The sequence below is a fragment of the Chelon labrosus genome (genome assembly GCF_963514085.1).
Source record: "Chelon labrosus genome assembly, chromosome: 18".
Classification (NCBI taxonomy): domain Eukaryota; kingdom Metazoa; phylum Chordata; class Actinopteri; order Mugiliformes; family Mugilidae; genus Chelon; species Chelon labrosus.
Window position 1 is genome coordinate 17,654,137 of NC_140351.1, and position 17,552 is coordinate 17,671,688.

Here is a 17,552-nt window from a genome sequence, read left to right on the forward strand (position 1 = left end):
TTTTTGATCAGTATATTTCACACAGGATGGAGCGTTCTTAACTATATTTTTCTTAAATGAAGTTCTCTTCTCAGTAAAACAAGAAAACTAAGTAAATGTGACAAAGAAACAATAAATTCAGAAAGATGGCGTAGTTTACACATTTGAACTTTTAGCTTCAAGTCTTTTAGTTATGACTTTGTACATGTGTCGTCATTTAGTATTTCCAATAAATTGTGCATGGTGTAACCACCTAGTGTCTTTAATCATAAAATGGGGTGATTTACATCAGATTATTACAAATTATAGAACTGAATTCTGCAATTATTAATTCATTCACTGTTGTGCTTTGTAATCATTTTAATTACTGTATGCTGGGATTTGGTTTTATTTTATATTCATAATATGGTAGCTCACATGTGTGTGCCATTTGCACTGTCTCATACCTTCTCTGTTACCTCAGTATTTCCTGTCTCTCTTCACTTTCGCTGTCAAAACTAGAGTATTGAAATAGATGTAGTATTTGAAGTATTTTCCTCCAAATGTGTATTTATAGGAGCAGAAATTGTGTGTAAAGGTCAAGGACCACAAGACTGTATTTAAGCACAGTACTTGAGTAAATCTACTTAGTCACATTCCACCATTTGGAATTTATAGTGTTCATCCGAAGGCAGGCTTGACCATATACCCCCTTTTTAAAAGAGACAAAAGCAGAAACGCTGCAGCTGTTCCAGAGAAAACACAGTCGTTCCTCCTCCATATATAAATTATTCGCTAGAAGCCTCCTTTAGCTCTTCACGCTGTTTACACGATGCTAACAACAAGATCCAACAGGTCCTCATGGTTAGGATGTGTGTGCCTGCTTGGTTGTGTTCTCGCACGTTTTTGCATTCGCGTCTAATTTAGCTGTGCGAGCGAGGAGCAGCGGGGAGATAATTTGACAGACTTTTAGATACCTCATCTTGAAGACATTCCACTGTCTCCGCGTGCATGGAAAGACTTCAGAATTTATTTGAATATATTAACCTTTTTTTCTGTTTCTGGAACATAGCTGTGCATGTTTTGGCTGTGTGTTTGTGCCAAATGCAGCTTTGACTGCTGAATCAAAAACACCTCACAGTTGACTGTGGAAACCTCACCCGCCTCTAATTCCTTCACTGTAACACTAGAATATAGTTCTCACAACATGAGAATAAATTAAGCACATCTCACAGCGACTTTTCAACTTTTTTTCTGGGCACATTTACACTGTTTTTGGTTACTTGACTTGAGCCAAAAAGTGTAATTACTGTAAAGATGTTGACAATATAATTGGATTGTTTCTCTCTCATAAAGGCTCTGATTTCACTTTGATAACTTTTAAGTTTGTGTGTTTCTCACTTCCTCTTGTTTTTTTTCTTGTGTGCTTTGTAGTTTAAAGTGCTATTAGTGTGCACTATCATTGTTCTCACCAAGATGCTGCTGTTTCTGGATAACTACTCCTCTTCGTCTTTCTTTCTTTTTTCTTTCTTTCTCTCTCTCTATCTCTCCCTTCCTCTTTCTCTGCCTCCGTCTGCAGCCAGCCATTGAACTAAAAATCAATAAGCCATAAAGAGAATGGAGAAGCCTTTTATTTACATCAGTCTGAATGTAGAGGTAGTTTGTCTCTCCTCGTATCCTCTTTATGCACTTCGGGCAGAAGCATTCGGTTGGCCTCCAATAACACACTTGACAGGCTGTCCAGATAAGAAGCTAAACCCCACTAAAATGCTGAGGCGTAAAGGATAGGACGAGGCTGTGAGTGTAATGCGTAGCCGCTGCCTCTGGGGTAAATGGATGAAAATATATGTTTAGACGTTTCCAAAATGTGTGTGGGTTTTTTTTATTTTATTTTAAAAGCATGTGACTGCTCACATGTTGGTGCCTGCCGAGGGTGAAGAGCATGAGTGACTCATAAGGCCACAGGGGGGCCCCAGAGACGGGACATAAGGAGGAGGAATTCATCATGACACAGGACCGCAGTCTCACTTAAAGCTGCATTATTGACTCTCCTTTGCTCTGTTCTGTTGTATTACGTCTGCACGTTTGATTCATGCAGGAACATCTGAGGTACACATTTCGGCTACAATAATCCTTTCATGGCTTATTGTTAAGAAAGGTTGTCACTTTATAGGAGATCCTAACAGATTCAGACAATTAATCACATTCATTTTCTGCTGATCCCTCGCATTTATTTCCTTAGTCACTTTATAAACTGTGTCAGCTGCTTGAAAGTCTCAATACTGATGTGTCCGATGTTGCTCTAACATGTAGGATTTGACAGTATCTTGATGGAAGAATGGAAATGTACGTCTTCCATGGAAAAAACTGCCATCTGTGTTCATTCTGTCTGCCGAGAAGTCTAGGTTTTCCGTCATGTTTGTTCATCTTTTTGCTACCATAGTATTTCAAAAATTGGAAAGATTTCAGTGACATTGAAAGGAAAGTATTAATTCTTTTGTTTTCAGAAGTGTGAGTTTCTGCAAAAAAATGCATCCACACACAAACACACACCCACACAGACACACACAGATTATACATTTCTAAACATCTTGCTGCCTTCTGGATTTGAATTTTCAACAACATGGCCCTCATTGTAATGCTTTTTGGCAGTTCAGCTGTCAGATGTTGAACTTGAGAGCGTCATGTTGTTACAAGCTGATCCCCATAGCATGGCAAGATGAACAAACGTGGGAAATCAAACATCAAAAACGCTTGCTTGCAGCAAATGTTGCATTGAATCTAAAAACGGTGTCCTTTATGTTTTATTACCCAGGAGACTTTATAATGTATTGATGTCAGCTTTAAAACACCCAGCCATAAAGTCCCATTTAATTAGGGCGCAAGCGAGACGACAGTAATGTAAACTCACCTCGATCAATCTTTCTTGTTCAAGCGACAGCTGATGATAATGCTCCAGACAGCACTTCTCCTGACTGGGCAGTTGTCTCAGTTGACTTGTTAAATGAGTGACAGTCACTCGTGCAACAATCAGTACTGCATTTACTGACTTGATGCGGCAGATAATGTGACATGTTACGTGGCTTTCCCCTTGGAGCAGCTGAGTGTTAAGACTAATTGGTCCTGCCTGTCAGGGAGTCTCCTCAGCTCATGGCCTTATTTTCTGCCTATGACTCCCTTTTCTTCATCTGGGACTCGGGAGCAGTCAACAGCTGAAACAACAGAGGAGATTTGTTGATGCCGTTGACCGATTTAAGATACAGTATGTGTTCCAGATGGGGGTTCTGATTCAAATGTTCATTTCATGAGTCTGTGAACTACTAAAAAGCCTCTGATGAAATATTGATTGTTTGCTCGGGTAAGAAATTGTTATTCTGCAGAACATTTGAGTTTTACAGAGTTTGACCAAGTTTGCCTCCAAGTGATTGGCTTTTCTTGGTCGGATCAACTTAATTCATTCTAGATGATGCAGGAATTTCCAATAAGATGCAGGTTTTTTTAAAAATGTATTTGATAGTATTTCTGTGTAATTCATCATGAATGATAACAGGAAAGGGAGAAGGAGAGTTGAGGGTCTCGAACCTGCATTTGTTTGCACCCCACCTTGCTGCAGAAGTTTTTTGCCCGATGCTCAATGTGTGCGTTGTTGTTGCCTTCGGTAACCGATTCAGCATCTGATATTGAGTGAATGTTACAGTCAGTAGTGAGTCATGATATGGTTGGGAGGGAGCTCTGAGATGGAATGTAGGAAAAGAAACAACCAACCCCCAAGGGCTTGGAAAACATACTCAACCTTAATCCTCTGCAGAGAGGTACGCAGGGCACCCATCCCCCCCTCCCTCAATTACCTCCCAAATCCCACAACCCCCTGTCCACCTCCAGCCTACGTGGCCTACATGTTTACACTTCTGCATGTCAGTCACCGGTGAGTTAAAGCTGCTATTTTTATATCAACAATGGGTGCAGTATGTCCACAGATATGTACTAATAGCCCACAACTCTGAATATCAGTTCAGATGAACCCGCTGTATACTATGGAGGACATAAACTGTTATAATCAAAGATAGATAAAGCAACAAATAAATGACGCTGCACATAAATACAATTATGCCATTAAATGCACCGTATGACAAGAATGAAATGTGTTTGCAGGAAAAAATAATAATTAAATGAGTTTGGAATAAACAGGGGAATACAAAGGGAATCAATACAAAGTCATTTCACAAATAATTAATACCACCATTTATTTAGTAAAAGTATTTAATGATTTATTTTGACAGTTTTGGTCCTCCATACATCATTCCCAACACAAAGCCGCTTGAAATTTTGTTGTTAAAGACCAAGGAACTTTATCTAAAAAGTTGGTGGAGCCAAAAAAAAAAGTCTTTAGTGGGGGTTGAACGACTTCGGATTTTTTGAAGTCGACTCATATGTGGTGAAAGTCGAGTCGACGTCGACTAGTCGATGATTTCACACATAAAGACACAGTAGAAAGTAATGCTTTGCAACAATGAAATCTATATTCTTGACCCGGATACATATTGTAGCGTCTCACACAAAAGAAGCTACGGAGGCTTTTGTGCAAGGTTATTGAGCCCACGTCAACAACACAAACACTGTCAGTTTGACACTTCTAATATGCGACTCTTGCAGAACTGAACATAAACTGTGTGCTGCAGATATGTTTGGCCTATATAAATCGACGCCATCAATAGCAGTACTTCATAGCGTGTTATAAGATAGTATAATGTAGTCAGTATATCTCCGAAGCCTTTTCCATGTATAGCAGCTAAAAGTCTAATAATTTTAGACAATGAAATTCACCAGCAGATTGTTGATTTCATTCTCTCTGTTACCTCGGGTCAAGTTGTTAATTGACTGTCGTTGAGAGGATTTGGACCGTTCCTCTGCTAGTGTTGCCTTTTCAGACGAGTGTGTAATACAGTACAGACTGACTTACATACTCTGCATGTCACGGTAGAATGGGCTTCATCTTAAGTGAAGTATTTCCACACACTTGATGAACCGCTGCTAGTTTGTTGCAATGACTCACTGGGCTCCTCACCTGTCATCTAGGAGGCGTCCATGTGGTTATTGTCCCATGATCAGTGACTAGTCCACTTCCTGCTTAAAGCGTCATTGCACAGCTGTAAAATCGATTAGTCGACTAGTTTAACACATAAACATGATTTGATAACGATAATCCAATCACAGGGGAGATCCAAACGGGCCAATCAGAGGCCAGATGCACATACACACACACACAGTAATATCTGGATTTCTTTAACAGGATTATAAAAGTTGACGTTCAACTGCAAGCTTTTGAATTTAAACTTTACAAGCTCAAAATTGGATTTGCTCTTATTTGAGCCCATACATTTTTCAAGTCAGTTGCTTTCTTTAAAGGTGGAATTTGTAAAATACTATATGTGGTATCTTTCTCCAGATGTCGGTTGCTGTTGTTTCTGTGAAATATCCCTCAGATACTGAAGCCACGTTAATCAAGATGTGCTGTGATATGATGTACACATATTTGTGTTAAAATTCTGACTTATAAGGTACATTAAACCAGTGTAGAAGCAGAGTAAGGGACAAGCCACTACTAATTGTGTAAAGTGACCTTAAAGTGGCCTTAAACCTACTTTAGCTGGACAGTTTTCCTATCCATCCTGCTTCTCAAATGTTGCTTGCTTCATTGCTTTTACACTTTAACTGACTACCTATCCTTCATTCTTCTTATTGAGAAGAAGTTAGAATTATAAACGGTATAGAAGAAAACAAGGGTTCTCACTGTCCTCTTGAACTTCTGAAGACAGAATAGACTCACATCTTGTGGTAAAACATGGTATTACAGGAGAGTACAGGCCTTCACTAGCTTCCATTCTAAGTAGATATCTCTGCAAGGTAATACTTAGATGTCTTTAAGGTAATGCATGGCTGTTATTTTTTTGTCTTTTTATAATTGTAGTTCATTTCTAAATGTTTTTAACAACCTATATATTGTCCCTTTAAGTTTCAAGTGACTACAAGCACTATTCAGGGATGGGGATACTGTATAAATGTTGGCAGATTCTGCACAAACATCAAGCTCATGCTAGAGCTAGTTAATGGGCACTGCGTCTTATCTAACCTGTGCCCCTGGGTTTAATAATAACCGTCGGACTGAAAAGTTAGTTAATTAGAGAAATACCACAGAGGCACTCAGACAACCCTGCTGAGCCTGCTACCCTTCTTAAATATGTCAAACAGCCCCTCCTTCACACACACACACACACATATGCGGGGTTTTCTGCACCATCGTATTTCCATAACCACCCATCCCACTGTTCCACAACTTAAACTTCTCAGTCCCCGGCTGCCTACTCCCTGCCTAAATTTGAAACAGTAGTTGGCATGAGCTCGCCCAGCTGTGGGTGGCAGTTATATCTTTCAGGTCTTTATTGTCAGAGCCAATTTCAACTCATCAGATAGTCACAAGTTTTGTTTTTGAAGTGCTTGTGTTTGATATTCACACTGGTGCCTGGATAGTACGCTGAGATCGGTATTTGATACAGAGACAGACTCTATGATCTGCACAAAATCACAGGCTTAATTAGGAAACTCAAATTACATCCATCCCTAAATACTATGTTATTTAAAGTCTTTGAACCAAGCTCCCTTTGCTTGTCTACTGTACAGTCAGAGCTGGCTAAAAGCCTGGGAGGCATCCAGTCCACACAGAGGGCTTTCATTTACTCCCAGCATGTACACAGACACAGACACACAAATAGCTATAACCATAGTATGAGAGAGTTACCATCCACTCACAAAGTGGAACCTATATGGAGCCTGTGTTTTATCACCGTAACCCGCGTTTTAGGTTTGACGTAATCCCCAGCGCTACGATTTTGTAAACATAGTAAAACTCAGCCAAACGGGTGACGCACAAAATATAATCTGACACAATTCCAATATTTAATCTTATGGTAATGTCTCTGCTCCTTCACTTTTTTCCCTCTTTTGAAAATCCATCAGACATGCCGCGGTTCCCGTGAGGTTCTTAGCCCTCGAGTTTTGTCGGCGAACTGTTCATTTGGAAAGTATGTAGGTCAATCTGCTTTGCTCTTTATCTAAATCCATACAGATACGTGGCAATATGATTAATATTTCATATCTATATGATCAGTGAGGGCTGTCATCGTGTTCAGAGGGCTTAGTAGTGTAAAAGGCAATCGTTGTGTGGAGAGAGTGCAGCTTTGCATGGAGGAATTGATCGAGTTGTCGATAGCACATGTGTGTGAGTGTTTCAGTTTTTTCTTTACTTGTACATCCCTGTGTCTTCTCCTTTAATCGTGTCATGCAGTTGTGTACTTCCAAACAGAACAGTGGATACAAATGGGCACATTTGACTTTTTCTGTATTGGGATTTCTCCGTTTTATGATATCTGAGTGGCACAGAACAAGTTCTGTCAAACTAAGCTCGCAGCCCAGTCCATGTGGATTGTTGCTCTTTTATAACATGTTGCCTGGTCACAGCTGATCCTTTTGCTCACTGTAATCCATTTTCTGGTGTGTAGTCGGCAAGCACGCAATGGTGTCCCTGTGCGTTATATCACATGTCAATTTTGCATGCAAGTGTCACAGGCACACAGGGTTATAGGATTTTTGCTCCATTCCCAGGGTGTGATTCAGGAAAATGTGTTTTAATACCAAAAAGAAAACACTGCAAAATGCCAGGAAATCTTTTGAATCTGGTTTAAAGCTCTTTCAGTCCCTGTGGCAATGATCACTGTGTACTCTAGAAGAAATTTCTGTGGGTCAGACAGCACTGTGTCAAAAGACGAGAGATGGTTTTGCTTTATGAGAGACTGTTTCTGAGGATGAGAAGTGTGTGTTTTTCATACAGAGGAAAATCTGATCCTCTCTTCTTTGCTTTTTCTCTCCAACTTCTGCTCCGTTTTTTTTTTTTTTCTTGTCACAGCCTTCGGTGCAGCAGAACAGAATTTGTGTCTCTTGCACATACACACTCTTGCTGTAACGTTCCCCTCCTTTGGGCTCTTTAATTCTCTGTAAATTCCATCGTTGAGTGTGTTGTGCATCTGTGTGAATTCCTGCCTCTGGTAGGCTGAACATCACATCACATGTGAGGAGTACGGGCTGTCTGGATTAGAATAACTAGAGACCGACAGAGGAAAAGATGAAGGAAAGAGAAAAAAAGGGAAAATAGGACGAGGTGAAGTAGTGATTGTACCAGAGTGTGGCTCAGAGCGGTTGGCTGATGACGTGAAGTGCTGCACATGCATCTGGAACAGCTTGAGCAGCTGCACCTGAAGAGATGGGTTCCTCCGCGAAACCTCTGCCGGCACTTTTTCTTTTTTCCCTCGTGCTCTTTCCTCCCCCTGTTTTCTCTTGCAGTCTCTAAATTTTTTCTCTCTCTTGTTACCGCCTGCCTGCCGGAGCGCTGGGATGGTTACCCGCTGTGCATCAGCAAAGGAGAGCGAGTGAACCGGAGCAAAGGAGAAGAGGAGAGACAAGGCACAAGAGGACAGTAACATGGGAAAGAAATATTAACTGTGAGGTAGGAGAGAGAAGTTGACAAGCATATTATCAGTGTCAGCGAGGAAGAGAGGGAGCACGAGGAATTTAGAAAAAGAGAGAGGGATGGAGAAGGAGAGAGTGTGAGAGGCAGAGAAGGGATTAAGGAGCCGGAATGCGCTGACACTGGAGACCTGAGTTTCTGTTTGCATTCGACACAGCACATCCTGTCACTCCACAGGTTTATCCACGCATACACCAGTTTGCCAACACACTCACCTACTGTTTGCTTTGGAGGATCTCAGGAGGCCACACCACGAGAAGAGAACACCATCCAAGGAGGTATTAACCTCCCACCCTCAGTTTGCCTCCCACTCAGCTTCCCAAAAGTACCCTCCCTCTCTCCGGCCCTACCTAGAGCCTACCTGCACTAGTCACAACACGCTGGAGCTGTGGAGTCACCGAGTCACAGTCACTGAGAGCGGGGGAAACCCTGAATTGCCCATGGGACACAGCTGCAACCACCCTGGCTGAGAAAGACAGAGGAGCCTCACTGATCCGCTGACCTGCAGGATGTCTAAAGCCTCCAGGCTGGCCCGGCCTCCTTCGGCAGGGGCTGGATCTAAGTTGCCCTCCCAGAGGAAGGAATGCCCTGGCACGGCCGCCGTGGCCAGTCGAGCCCGGGTGCTGAGCGTGGGGGAGAAGCTGATGAGGGCAGGTAGCGATGGAATCCTGAACAGACAGAAGTCTTTAACGGCAGCAGCGATGCCACAGGGCAAAGCACAGAGTGAGACTCAGGCCCCTAGCCAGAGTCAAGTTGAGAAGGGCCAAAATATGGAGATGGTCCCTCCCAAGAGCAGGATCAGCCCACCTAAAGCCTCAAGCCAGCAGCAAGGCTCTGTGCACAGTAAGTAAAGGACCAACCACACATTATAATCTAACGGCTAGCTCGTCTCTAATGGTCTTTGGTCTACTGTTCTCATGTCAGATGTAAATAAGTGATCTGTGCACATTAGACATTTGTGATCAGATTTGTGCTCCATATTTAGGGGACATCAGTAGTTTTGTTTTGTGGTTCTTGTTAGACATGTTTTGACATGATTGCCAGATATTACTTCTTGCTGTTGCACAACTTCAGCTTGTTTAGTCTGTTATATCCCAGAAGTCCTTGCCTTCTTTCCCCGTGCTTCCTTAACTCTGCGTCTTGGTGTCACTGCAATTAATGAGGGCTCTCCATCTTCTGGCGCTGTGCTGTCTGAGCACCGTCTTGATGGAGACGGGGGGATGACTACTCACAGGATCTCTGTCACCATCCCTCCGCGTTGGTCTGTTTTGTGCGGATTTTTCAAAATGGGGCTTGAGAGGTTGACGAAAAAGGTCTTATCGTCCCCTTTTGGTCTTCCTGCTGGATTCCATTCTGCAGGGCGCCCGCTTTCATGCCTGGTCAAAGGCAGCCTGACCAAGACTGTGCAGAAACGAGAAAACGATGAGGATGAATTTGTGTGCTGTGTCAGTGGCTGTCACCAGTCTGACAGATCAAACTTTTTTTTTTTTCCCTCATCTGTTGAAATGTTTTCCTGTCAATCACTCTTGAATCACTCTTGGCTGTTCAGCATGTAGTCAAAGGCGGCAGTTGGGGAAATGTGTGTTTAAGTGTGAGGTTAGATGTAAGCAAGAGAGGTGAGTCAAGTGAAAGAGTGACAGAAGGAGGTCAGGAATGTGAGCAGGGCATGCTGGGAAATCAACAGGTCTCGAGCTGTGTCTGTGTGTGAATCCCCCCCAACACTAAAGACAGGTTATGGGTTATAAGGGGGCAGGTTTGTACTGGAAACCAGATGCTGTTGTCTGTGCAGCTTCCAGTCGTCTCTTCACACAAATAAATACTTTATATCCAGAGCTCATACACTTCATAAGGGTCGGGGTCAGTTTCTCTTCAGTTCATTTGGCCCTGTACTTGAGTTGAAATAACTCTGATAACTCTCTTTCTTGATTTAACACATCGTCAATTAGAAAGTGGCATTCTATATTTTTAAGCATTGTCTCCCTGCCTGTTTCTTTTTTCCTCCCTCGCTCTTTATTTTTTCTTTTGCTCACTCCCTCTTACACTTTTGTCTCTCCCTGAGTCATTCTCCTCTTCATTCCTTTCTCTCGTGTCGTGTTTTGACAGCTTTTGAATCCGTTATTCAAAGATGCTGCCACTGCCCCCCCACACACACACACACACTTACAAACTCACAAAAGACCATCAAAAAGAATAAATGAACTGTGTGTATTCTCCACATTTCTGTTGTGTCCTGCTGTGTGTTTTCAAGTGTGAGTTTTTCTTCGGAGGCTGCGAGAACTCTGCACTTTTCGAGTCAGTAACTTTGAAGTTCCGCAGTGAAAAGGCAGCGCTTCTGTGGTCCAGTCTCTAGGAACCAGCTACAGTAGACTGATTCCACAGCCCTTTGATATATAACACTTTATTTTTACCTGCCATGCAGTGTCTTTGCTTTGGGAACTACTGCTGACTACATGTGCTGCCTGAGCATTTGGATTTTAATTATAGCAAGCACAATTAAGTACCCTTTCGCTGCAATCTAATGGGCAGCTCACCATATTCCCTACACATACAAACAAGGCTTGTTAATGTGGGGAGCTATGACCATGTCAGGTCTCCATCTCCCAAGCTAATGGCTGTTACAGGGCATGACGGCAGCTAAAGCACAGGCCCACAGGGTCAAACAAAGCTGATGCACACAGTGCTGGCAGACAGTAAATGCGTGTGACAGGTGACATTTCCACTGTGTGAAAGCTTCAGAGCTGACTGCTGCTCGCCAAAGGGCCCAATTTCAGTCTTAAAGTGGCAGCTTCCTCCGAAAGTGAAATCCGTTTGACATTTTCTGTCCAGAGAGGGTATAATACAAGTCTCAAGTTCAGCTTTTTTTTCTGATACTGTTCAACATTGCATCATATGATGGATCAGCCACGTTTGGGCATATTTCTTTGGGTATTTCTCCTTCTGCTTTACTTATAATGGAGTTCCTTAAGTTGCCAAAAGGGTGCAGACACCCAAACATTCCACACTTGATGTGATTGCGAAACCTCCATCCTTCTGAGACGGCTTTCAAATAGATTTGGAACCTGGTTGTAAGGATTTGCGGCAACAAAAGCCTTTTAGAGGTCTGGCACCGATGTTGGGTGATAAGACCTAGCTTGCAAAATTCTTTCAAGCATGTTGGATGGAGCTGAGGTCATTTTCTCTGTAGCCCAGTAAAGTTCTTTACCATCAAAACAAACTTTCTTCATGGAACTTTTGATTTTAGACATTTTGTTTGGTTTATATTTGTCCACACATAGTGCAGATAAGTTTCTGATAGACGACAATGATGTGATTATCAACTGAATGAAGCTTGTATTCTTTGTTTACAATGCTCATTCAGCTACCATTTATGTTTCACATATAGGTTTCATTTTTACTTACATTTTAAATTGTAAGTAAAAATGAAACCTATGTGTAAAACATAAAAAAAAAAAAAAAAAGCTTTTGTTTTGAGTTAGTCTTTTCTTTTGCTTTTGGTCTCTGCTTGGTTGGGTTAGGGTTCTGGCTTGAGTAAAAATACAACCTTCCAAATACGTGCTGCTGTTACAAACAATACTGCTAATTGAATTTGTTTACTTCAGAAGTCGTGCTCTTTGTGAATTCCTGCAATTTTGTGACTATTTCATGAACTCCCATGAGCCTCGGGTTGAACTGTTGTATAAAACTAACTAGGAAGTTCTAACCAGTTGATGAACACATCTGGAAAGGTTAAGGTCTGGAAAGACTTTGGCTAAAATGGCCTAATCTCTGTCTTGCTCTTCTATCAATCTTTGCTATCTCCAAATCCCAGACTCTTTTCTGTCTTTGTGTCTAGACCGACAGACACAGACGCTGAAAGTTTTTCAACTTGTGTGTAACCATATGGGCCCTTTGATCCTATGACCCATCAGCCAAGGTTTTGCTCTCAAGATGCTCTTGAGATAAAGTCACTGCTCGGATTCTGGGTGACCTCACCTTCTGGTGATTGAAAAGGTGAGTCAATAAAACGAAACAGAGAACAGTGTGTGCGTATTTATGTGTGTCATAAACTTTGTCTGCGTTTTCTGAACCGGCAAAAGTACTAGTGTTGTGTTGTTTCTTGCACCATATGGGTTTGTGACTATGTTACCACATCAGAATGCGCAGAGTTGCTGCAGCTTGTTGTCAAGTGTCCGAGGCTGTTGAGACATTTCAAGTGTTTCAGTGTGCAAACATGCTCTTCTATCTACTGACAGCATATGGATGTGAATCACTGGCGGGAGATGTGTTACATGCTTGTACATGCTTGCTGTTTAGTACACTTTGTCAGTGTTGCTCACTGTTAATGGTGTTTATCTATGACCGGCTTTTTATCGCAGATGCTGCCTTACTTCCTCTTTGAAAAAAGTTGAAAAGACAGCTTAGTGTGATGGGAATGAGTTTGGGGATTGGGATGTGATCACCCAGTTCTTTGACATTGAAGCCGAGAGTAGGGATTACATTAATTACAGTCTCTTGTGACTCTTAAAAGCACCAGTTATCCCTGACTTTTTTGTCTTTGTCATCTGTCAGACAGTCTGCAAGCATTATTAAGAAGACAAAACACAGTTTGTCCTCTAAAACTGATATGTAGTTGAGATAATCAGAGATTCGTTTAATAGTCTTTTCAAATACAATCTGGCACTCGAGAGTGTTTGGAGAGCTTTTGTTATTCTGCCCAAAGGAAATGTTAGAGAGTTACCTTTGCGTCATCCAGACTTTGCATTTTTGTCAGTATGCGGGGGGCTGATTTTAAGCAACCCCCCCGCTCTCACTTTGAATCAAGCAATCACAAACTTCCATTGTATGGATTCATATGATTTACGTACAATTATGTCACGCTGTTCTTTTTCCTGTGCATATGACTGAGTAAATATGTCAGATACTTCACATCTGCTGTAAAAGAGATTTACCTAGTTATGAAATTAATATACTAAAAGAGAGTTTATTGTCCCTTAATGTCAGTTCTTGTAACCCAGTCAGCTGTTTGTGTAAAGGGTAATGATTTTGTCCCTCTGTTGACCTAAGTCAATTAGGAGTGTCTTAAAACTTTTGAAAGAGCCTTTTCTTCCAAATGCCACAAGGGAGGAAGTGACAATGCTTGTGATGTTTTCTCAGCTGTGGGAGACAACTTACCTTTGTCCTTGGCTTGTCAATAAGTACCCAGTGACGGAAGAGAAGTCCCCTGAATCATTAGGAGCATGAGAATAGGTGAGTTAATGGGGTGTTCAAGGACCTGTGGTCTGTGTTCAGAAAAGGAGTTGAAGTGACTCATCGGTCAAACAGAAACAGACGGTAATTGGGCCACTGAGCAAGAAGAAACAACTTCAGTTTTGTGACTACTCATGGTTGTCTACTGTAAATCCCCCTGTAGGCTCTGGTGTGTGTTTTTCTTTTGGGGGTGTAGCTTGGGGCGCCGTTGCTGCTTCCTGATTCCTGTGGCGGTGGGAGTTTGGGGATTGGGCTTTTATCCGCATGTCAGATTAAGGATAAAACAAAACACTTAATCTTCTCTATTCCTGCCTTGACTTAAAGTAAAAGTTTTCACTTGTTAATGTCAAACTGATTATCACGTCTACATCTCTAGCATATTTACCTTTCACTGTGGCCTATCGTTTGTCTTACACAGCATAGTCTTCAAAGCTAATACTGCAAATGGGGCGTGAAATTCCTTCAGACTAGACATCTCACTACAGCGTTTTGTTTTTCTCAATTCACTGTAATGTGTGTGTGTGTGTTCTAACCCAAAGCATAAACTACCCAGCTGTGGGGAGTAATCAGATTCAAGGGCTCCTTCAGGGTTTCCTCTCGACAAAGAAATCGATCAAATAAGAAATCAGAATCAGAAATCAAATCAATGTGTCCACCTCCCCTCTCCCACCCTTTTGCCCTTCAGACTTACTGGATGTGGTATGTATGAACGTTTTTCTTACTGTCTGGGTGGCCACAAGTAAACATGCACACAAATGAATCCTGTGAGCACAAATGGCTGAATATTCACACACTTCTTGCTCGGTAGTGCAGAAGATTGAAACTTACACTCCTGCTGTGTTTATTTCTATCATGTGGACATGTTGTTTTAGGGGACTGAATTTTATTTAATATCTCTCAAAATTTAAGTTACACCATCTGTGGCCATCCATATGAAGAATATCTGGTATAAATCGTTAAAAGAAACTTTGTGTCCATGCAGCATACAGATAAAAAACAAACTTTTGTCAGATTTGAGGTGAATTTAAAGGAAATATTGGGAAATATGCAAATGAGTTTTCTTGCTGATAGATGATTGATGCTGCTCTCGTGTGACGTTTTTAGAGGGAGTTTGGTTCTGTAACAGTTTCTTGGTGACCAGCAACTAGTGACTTAATGGAGTCCAAAAAGTTACGGGATGTCATCTGACTCCCTGTAAAGCGGTAACTAACTGATTGTACATCTCACTTTCTGTCCAAAATATAAACACCGGTCAAGTAGTTGCTAGACCTATGTTTATATATTATTATATACAATGGGAAAAATGACTCTGCCCGTCCCCAAGTCACATCATCAAGACAAAATTGTCAACATCCTACACGCAGAAATGCTACAGATGTAAGCAATGCTAACCCTGCAGTCCAGCATGTCCATCTTTCACAAGCGCTAACTCCACTTTTATGGAACTGCATGACGTTTTTTTAATAACAGCATATTTTAAATGAATCATATGCTATGACTCCCCTAATCATTTCCTTTGCTCTTTCATAGAAATACTGGGAACAGCTATCAGTGTGTCATTTAAACGCTTAAAGCAGCACATCATATCTTTAACCTCCTTGTTGTTTCCACATTCTGACCTAAAAGTGCAAGGACACATTGAACTCGGACGTATGAGACCGTCCAAGGAGCATGTGAATACACTATTATCACTGAACTCTGGAAAGAGCCATTTCTTCGGGGCCACCAGTCTTTATAGGTTCAGATAATCCTCTTCACTCTCATGTCTATTTGATAGCACTCCACTTTTAATTGGAGTGAAGAAGTGTGTTTTCCAAAATACGCAACTTAAGCTGACAAATTGTGTCACCATACCGAATGAGTGTAAACCACATGATCTGCCATAGAGAAGTAGTGTCCTGCTGCGCACCCAGTCAGATGATAAAAACCTGTCATGTGGCTTAAGACGGTGGTGGTTGAAGGTCAGAGGAAGTGCATGTTGTGTTATGATGTTATGCGATTTCTAAATGTAGAGATATCTAACACTTTTACTGCTGTTTGTGTCCTTGAGTCCTAACCAGAATAAATGTGCCTTGGAAGCCGATCTTCCTTCCTTACATTGTCACTTTCTTAGTGTTTTTATGAGGTTAAACCAAGGCAGAAATGAAAGTGAAAACTTCAGACCTATTGACCTTTAGCTGACACTCTAAGATAATGCTAAAAAGAAAAAGAAAAAAGAAAAAACAAATCACTCCTGCAAAAATGTGTCCAGACATTTGACTGAGACCAGATTGTTTATCCAGTTGTTTAGTTTATTTCAGTTGGCCTCTCTGTGTACATGTGTGGTCTGTTTAAAGAACAGTGAATAGAGTTGTTTTTTTTTTTTTGTCGTCCAAATGGAGTTCCGAAAGACCACTTACAAATTCAGAATGAAATGTTGAGCAGAAGACAGTCTGAGTTTCCCAGCGGGTCTTAAAAAGCATTTGAGTCATTTATTTCTTGAAAGCATATTTGTGGGTTTTGGGTTAGGAAGCGGAGTGACATGAAACGATCGTATCTGCAGTCTTTGTTCAGGTCAGAAAGAGTGCTCAGTTACTTCTTGCTTGACCCGTGATCTTTGGCTGTGTCGAGCTAACAGAAATCAACGCTGAAACAGAAATTCACTTTTTGCTCTGTGAAAGCATCAAAAACACAAACGTCGCGCATGTCCGAAGCACCGTGGTCATTTTGGATTTTCCTTTTGACTGTTGTCTTCTATGGCGCTTTACTGCAACAGCAGCTTTTAGTGTCTAAAATGTGCCCTTGTCTGCCCCGGTTCTCAGCACTGAAAGCGACAGAAGAATGTAAATACACAATATCTGGTGTGACAGTGACACAGCTCAGCAAACAACAAAAATAAAAAGGAAACTTTTATTTCTTAACATAATGCTTTTAGCTGAATCTTCATCTGTGATATGTTACTAGTGTCAACATTTCTTATCTTTTGGTTGATTACTGTCTCTCACTGTTCTCAGTGGCTTTTTTAATGTCTTGATGCAATTATGAGCAGAAAATAAAAACTGAAAATGAGCCCCAAGATGCATGATTAGGAATTTGGGGTTCCAAGAGGAGCAACACGTTACCCAAGTGTTTTAGCCGAGACAGTGGATCGTAAAGGTTATTGATGATGTACACCATGTGATACGAGCGCCAAGCGGGATGAGGCGGCATTAAATCTCGCTGATGTATAGGCCTCTTTTTCCGCTGTGCATCTTCCTCGCTGTCTTGTGAGTGAAGGAAACAAATGAAGAGGAGGAATTAAATAGTCGCAGGAAAAAACGGCGGGGAGGAGGTTCCAACTTCACATTTTCTACTTTTTACTTGGCTGCAGCATCAGTGCTGCTCCTTGGTCATGGTTTACGTGGGTATGCGTCAGTGTGTGTACGTGTCGATTTGCAACTGCATCTGCAGCTGAGACAGGTATCAACACGAATTTAATAAAGCTGGATGTGACATGATAAATGTTTGTTCACCTGCGGTTGTAGCTACATATGTGGTTGTTAAGGACGTTTTATCGCCTCCCGCAGCAACTGTTTCTCAGCAGCAGCTAAACCTTTTGCAAGAATACGCCGTACATTATGGTTTCTATACAGCCTGCCATGTTTAGATAATAAATAATGAACTGAACAGCTCCTTTAGCAAAGAGCTTCTTCAGGTTTGCAACACGAGACACATAAATTGTATTCGCTCTATGTATGAAACAGATAATTCAAGCATTTCCCTGTGTTTGAGATGCTTCAACCTCCATCATTGTGGTCTCACTGACAAATCC

The 17,552-nt window shown here is 41.5% G+C and overlaps 1 protein-coding gene across 8 annotated transcripts in view; it reads left to right on the plus strand.

Annotated features, from left to right (window-relative positions):
- kiaa1217 (KIAA1217 ortholog) overlaps positions 1 to 17,552 on the plus strand; it is a gene marked incomplete at its 5' end in the record, with an annotated part of 103,451 nt that overhangs the window by 13,851 nt on the left and 72,048 nt on the right. For 7 of the 8 annotated variants that reach the window (XM_084566250.1, XM_084566251.1, XM_084566252.1 and 4 more), the window contains one exon: positions 9,046 to 9,379. The exons of the other annotated variant lie outside the window; for it this stretch is intronic. In XM_084566250.1, coding sequence (XP_084422376.1) covers positions 9,046 to 9,379 — 334 coding nt within the window. Of the gene's footprint in view, positions 1 to 9,045; positions 9,380 to 17,552 lie in introns of those variants that run through there. 8 annotated transcript variants of the gene reach the window in all.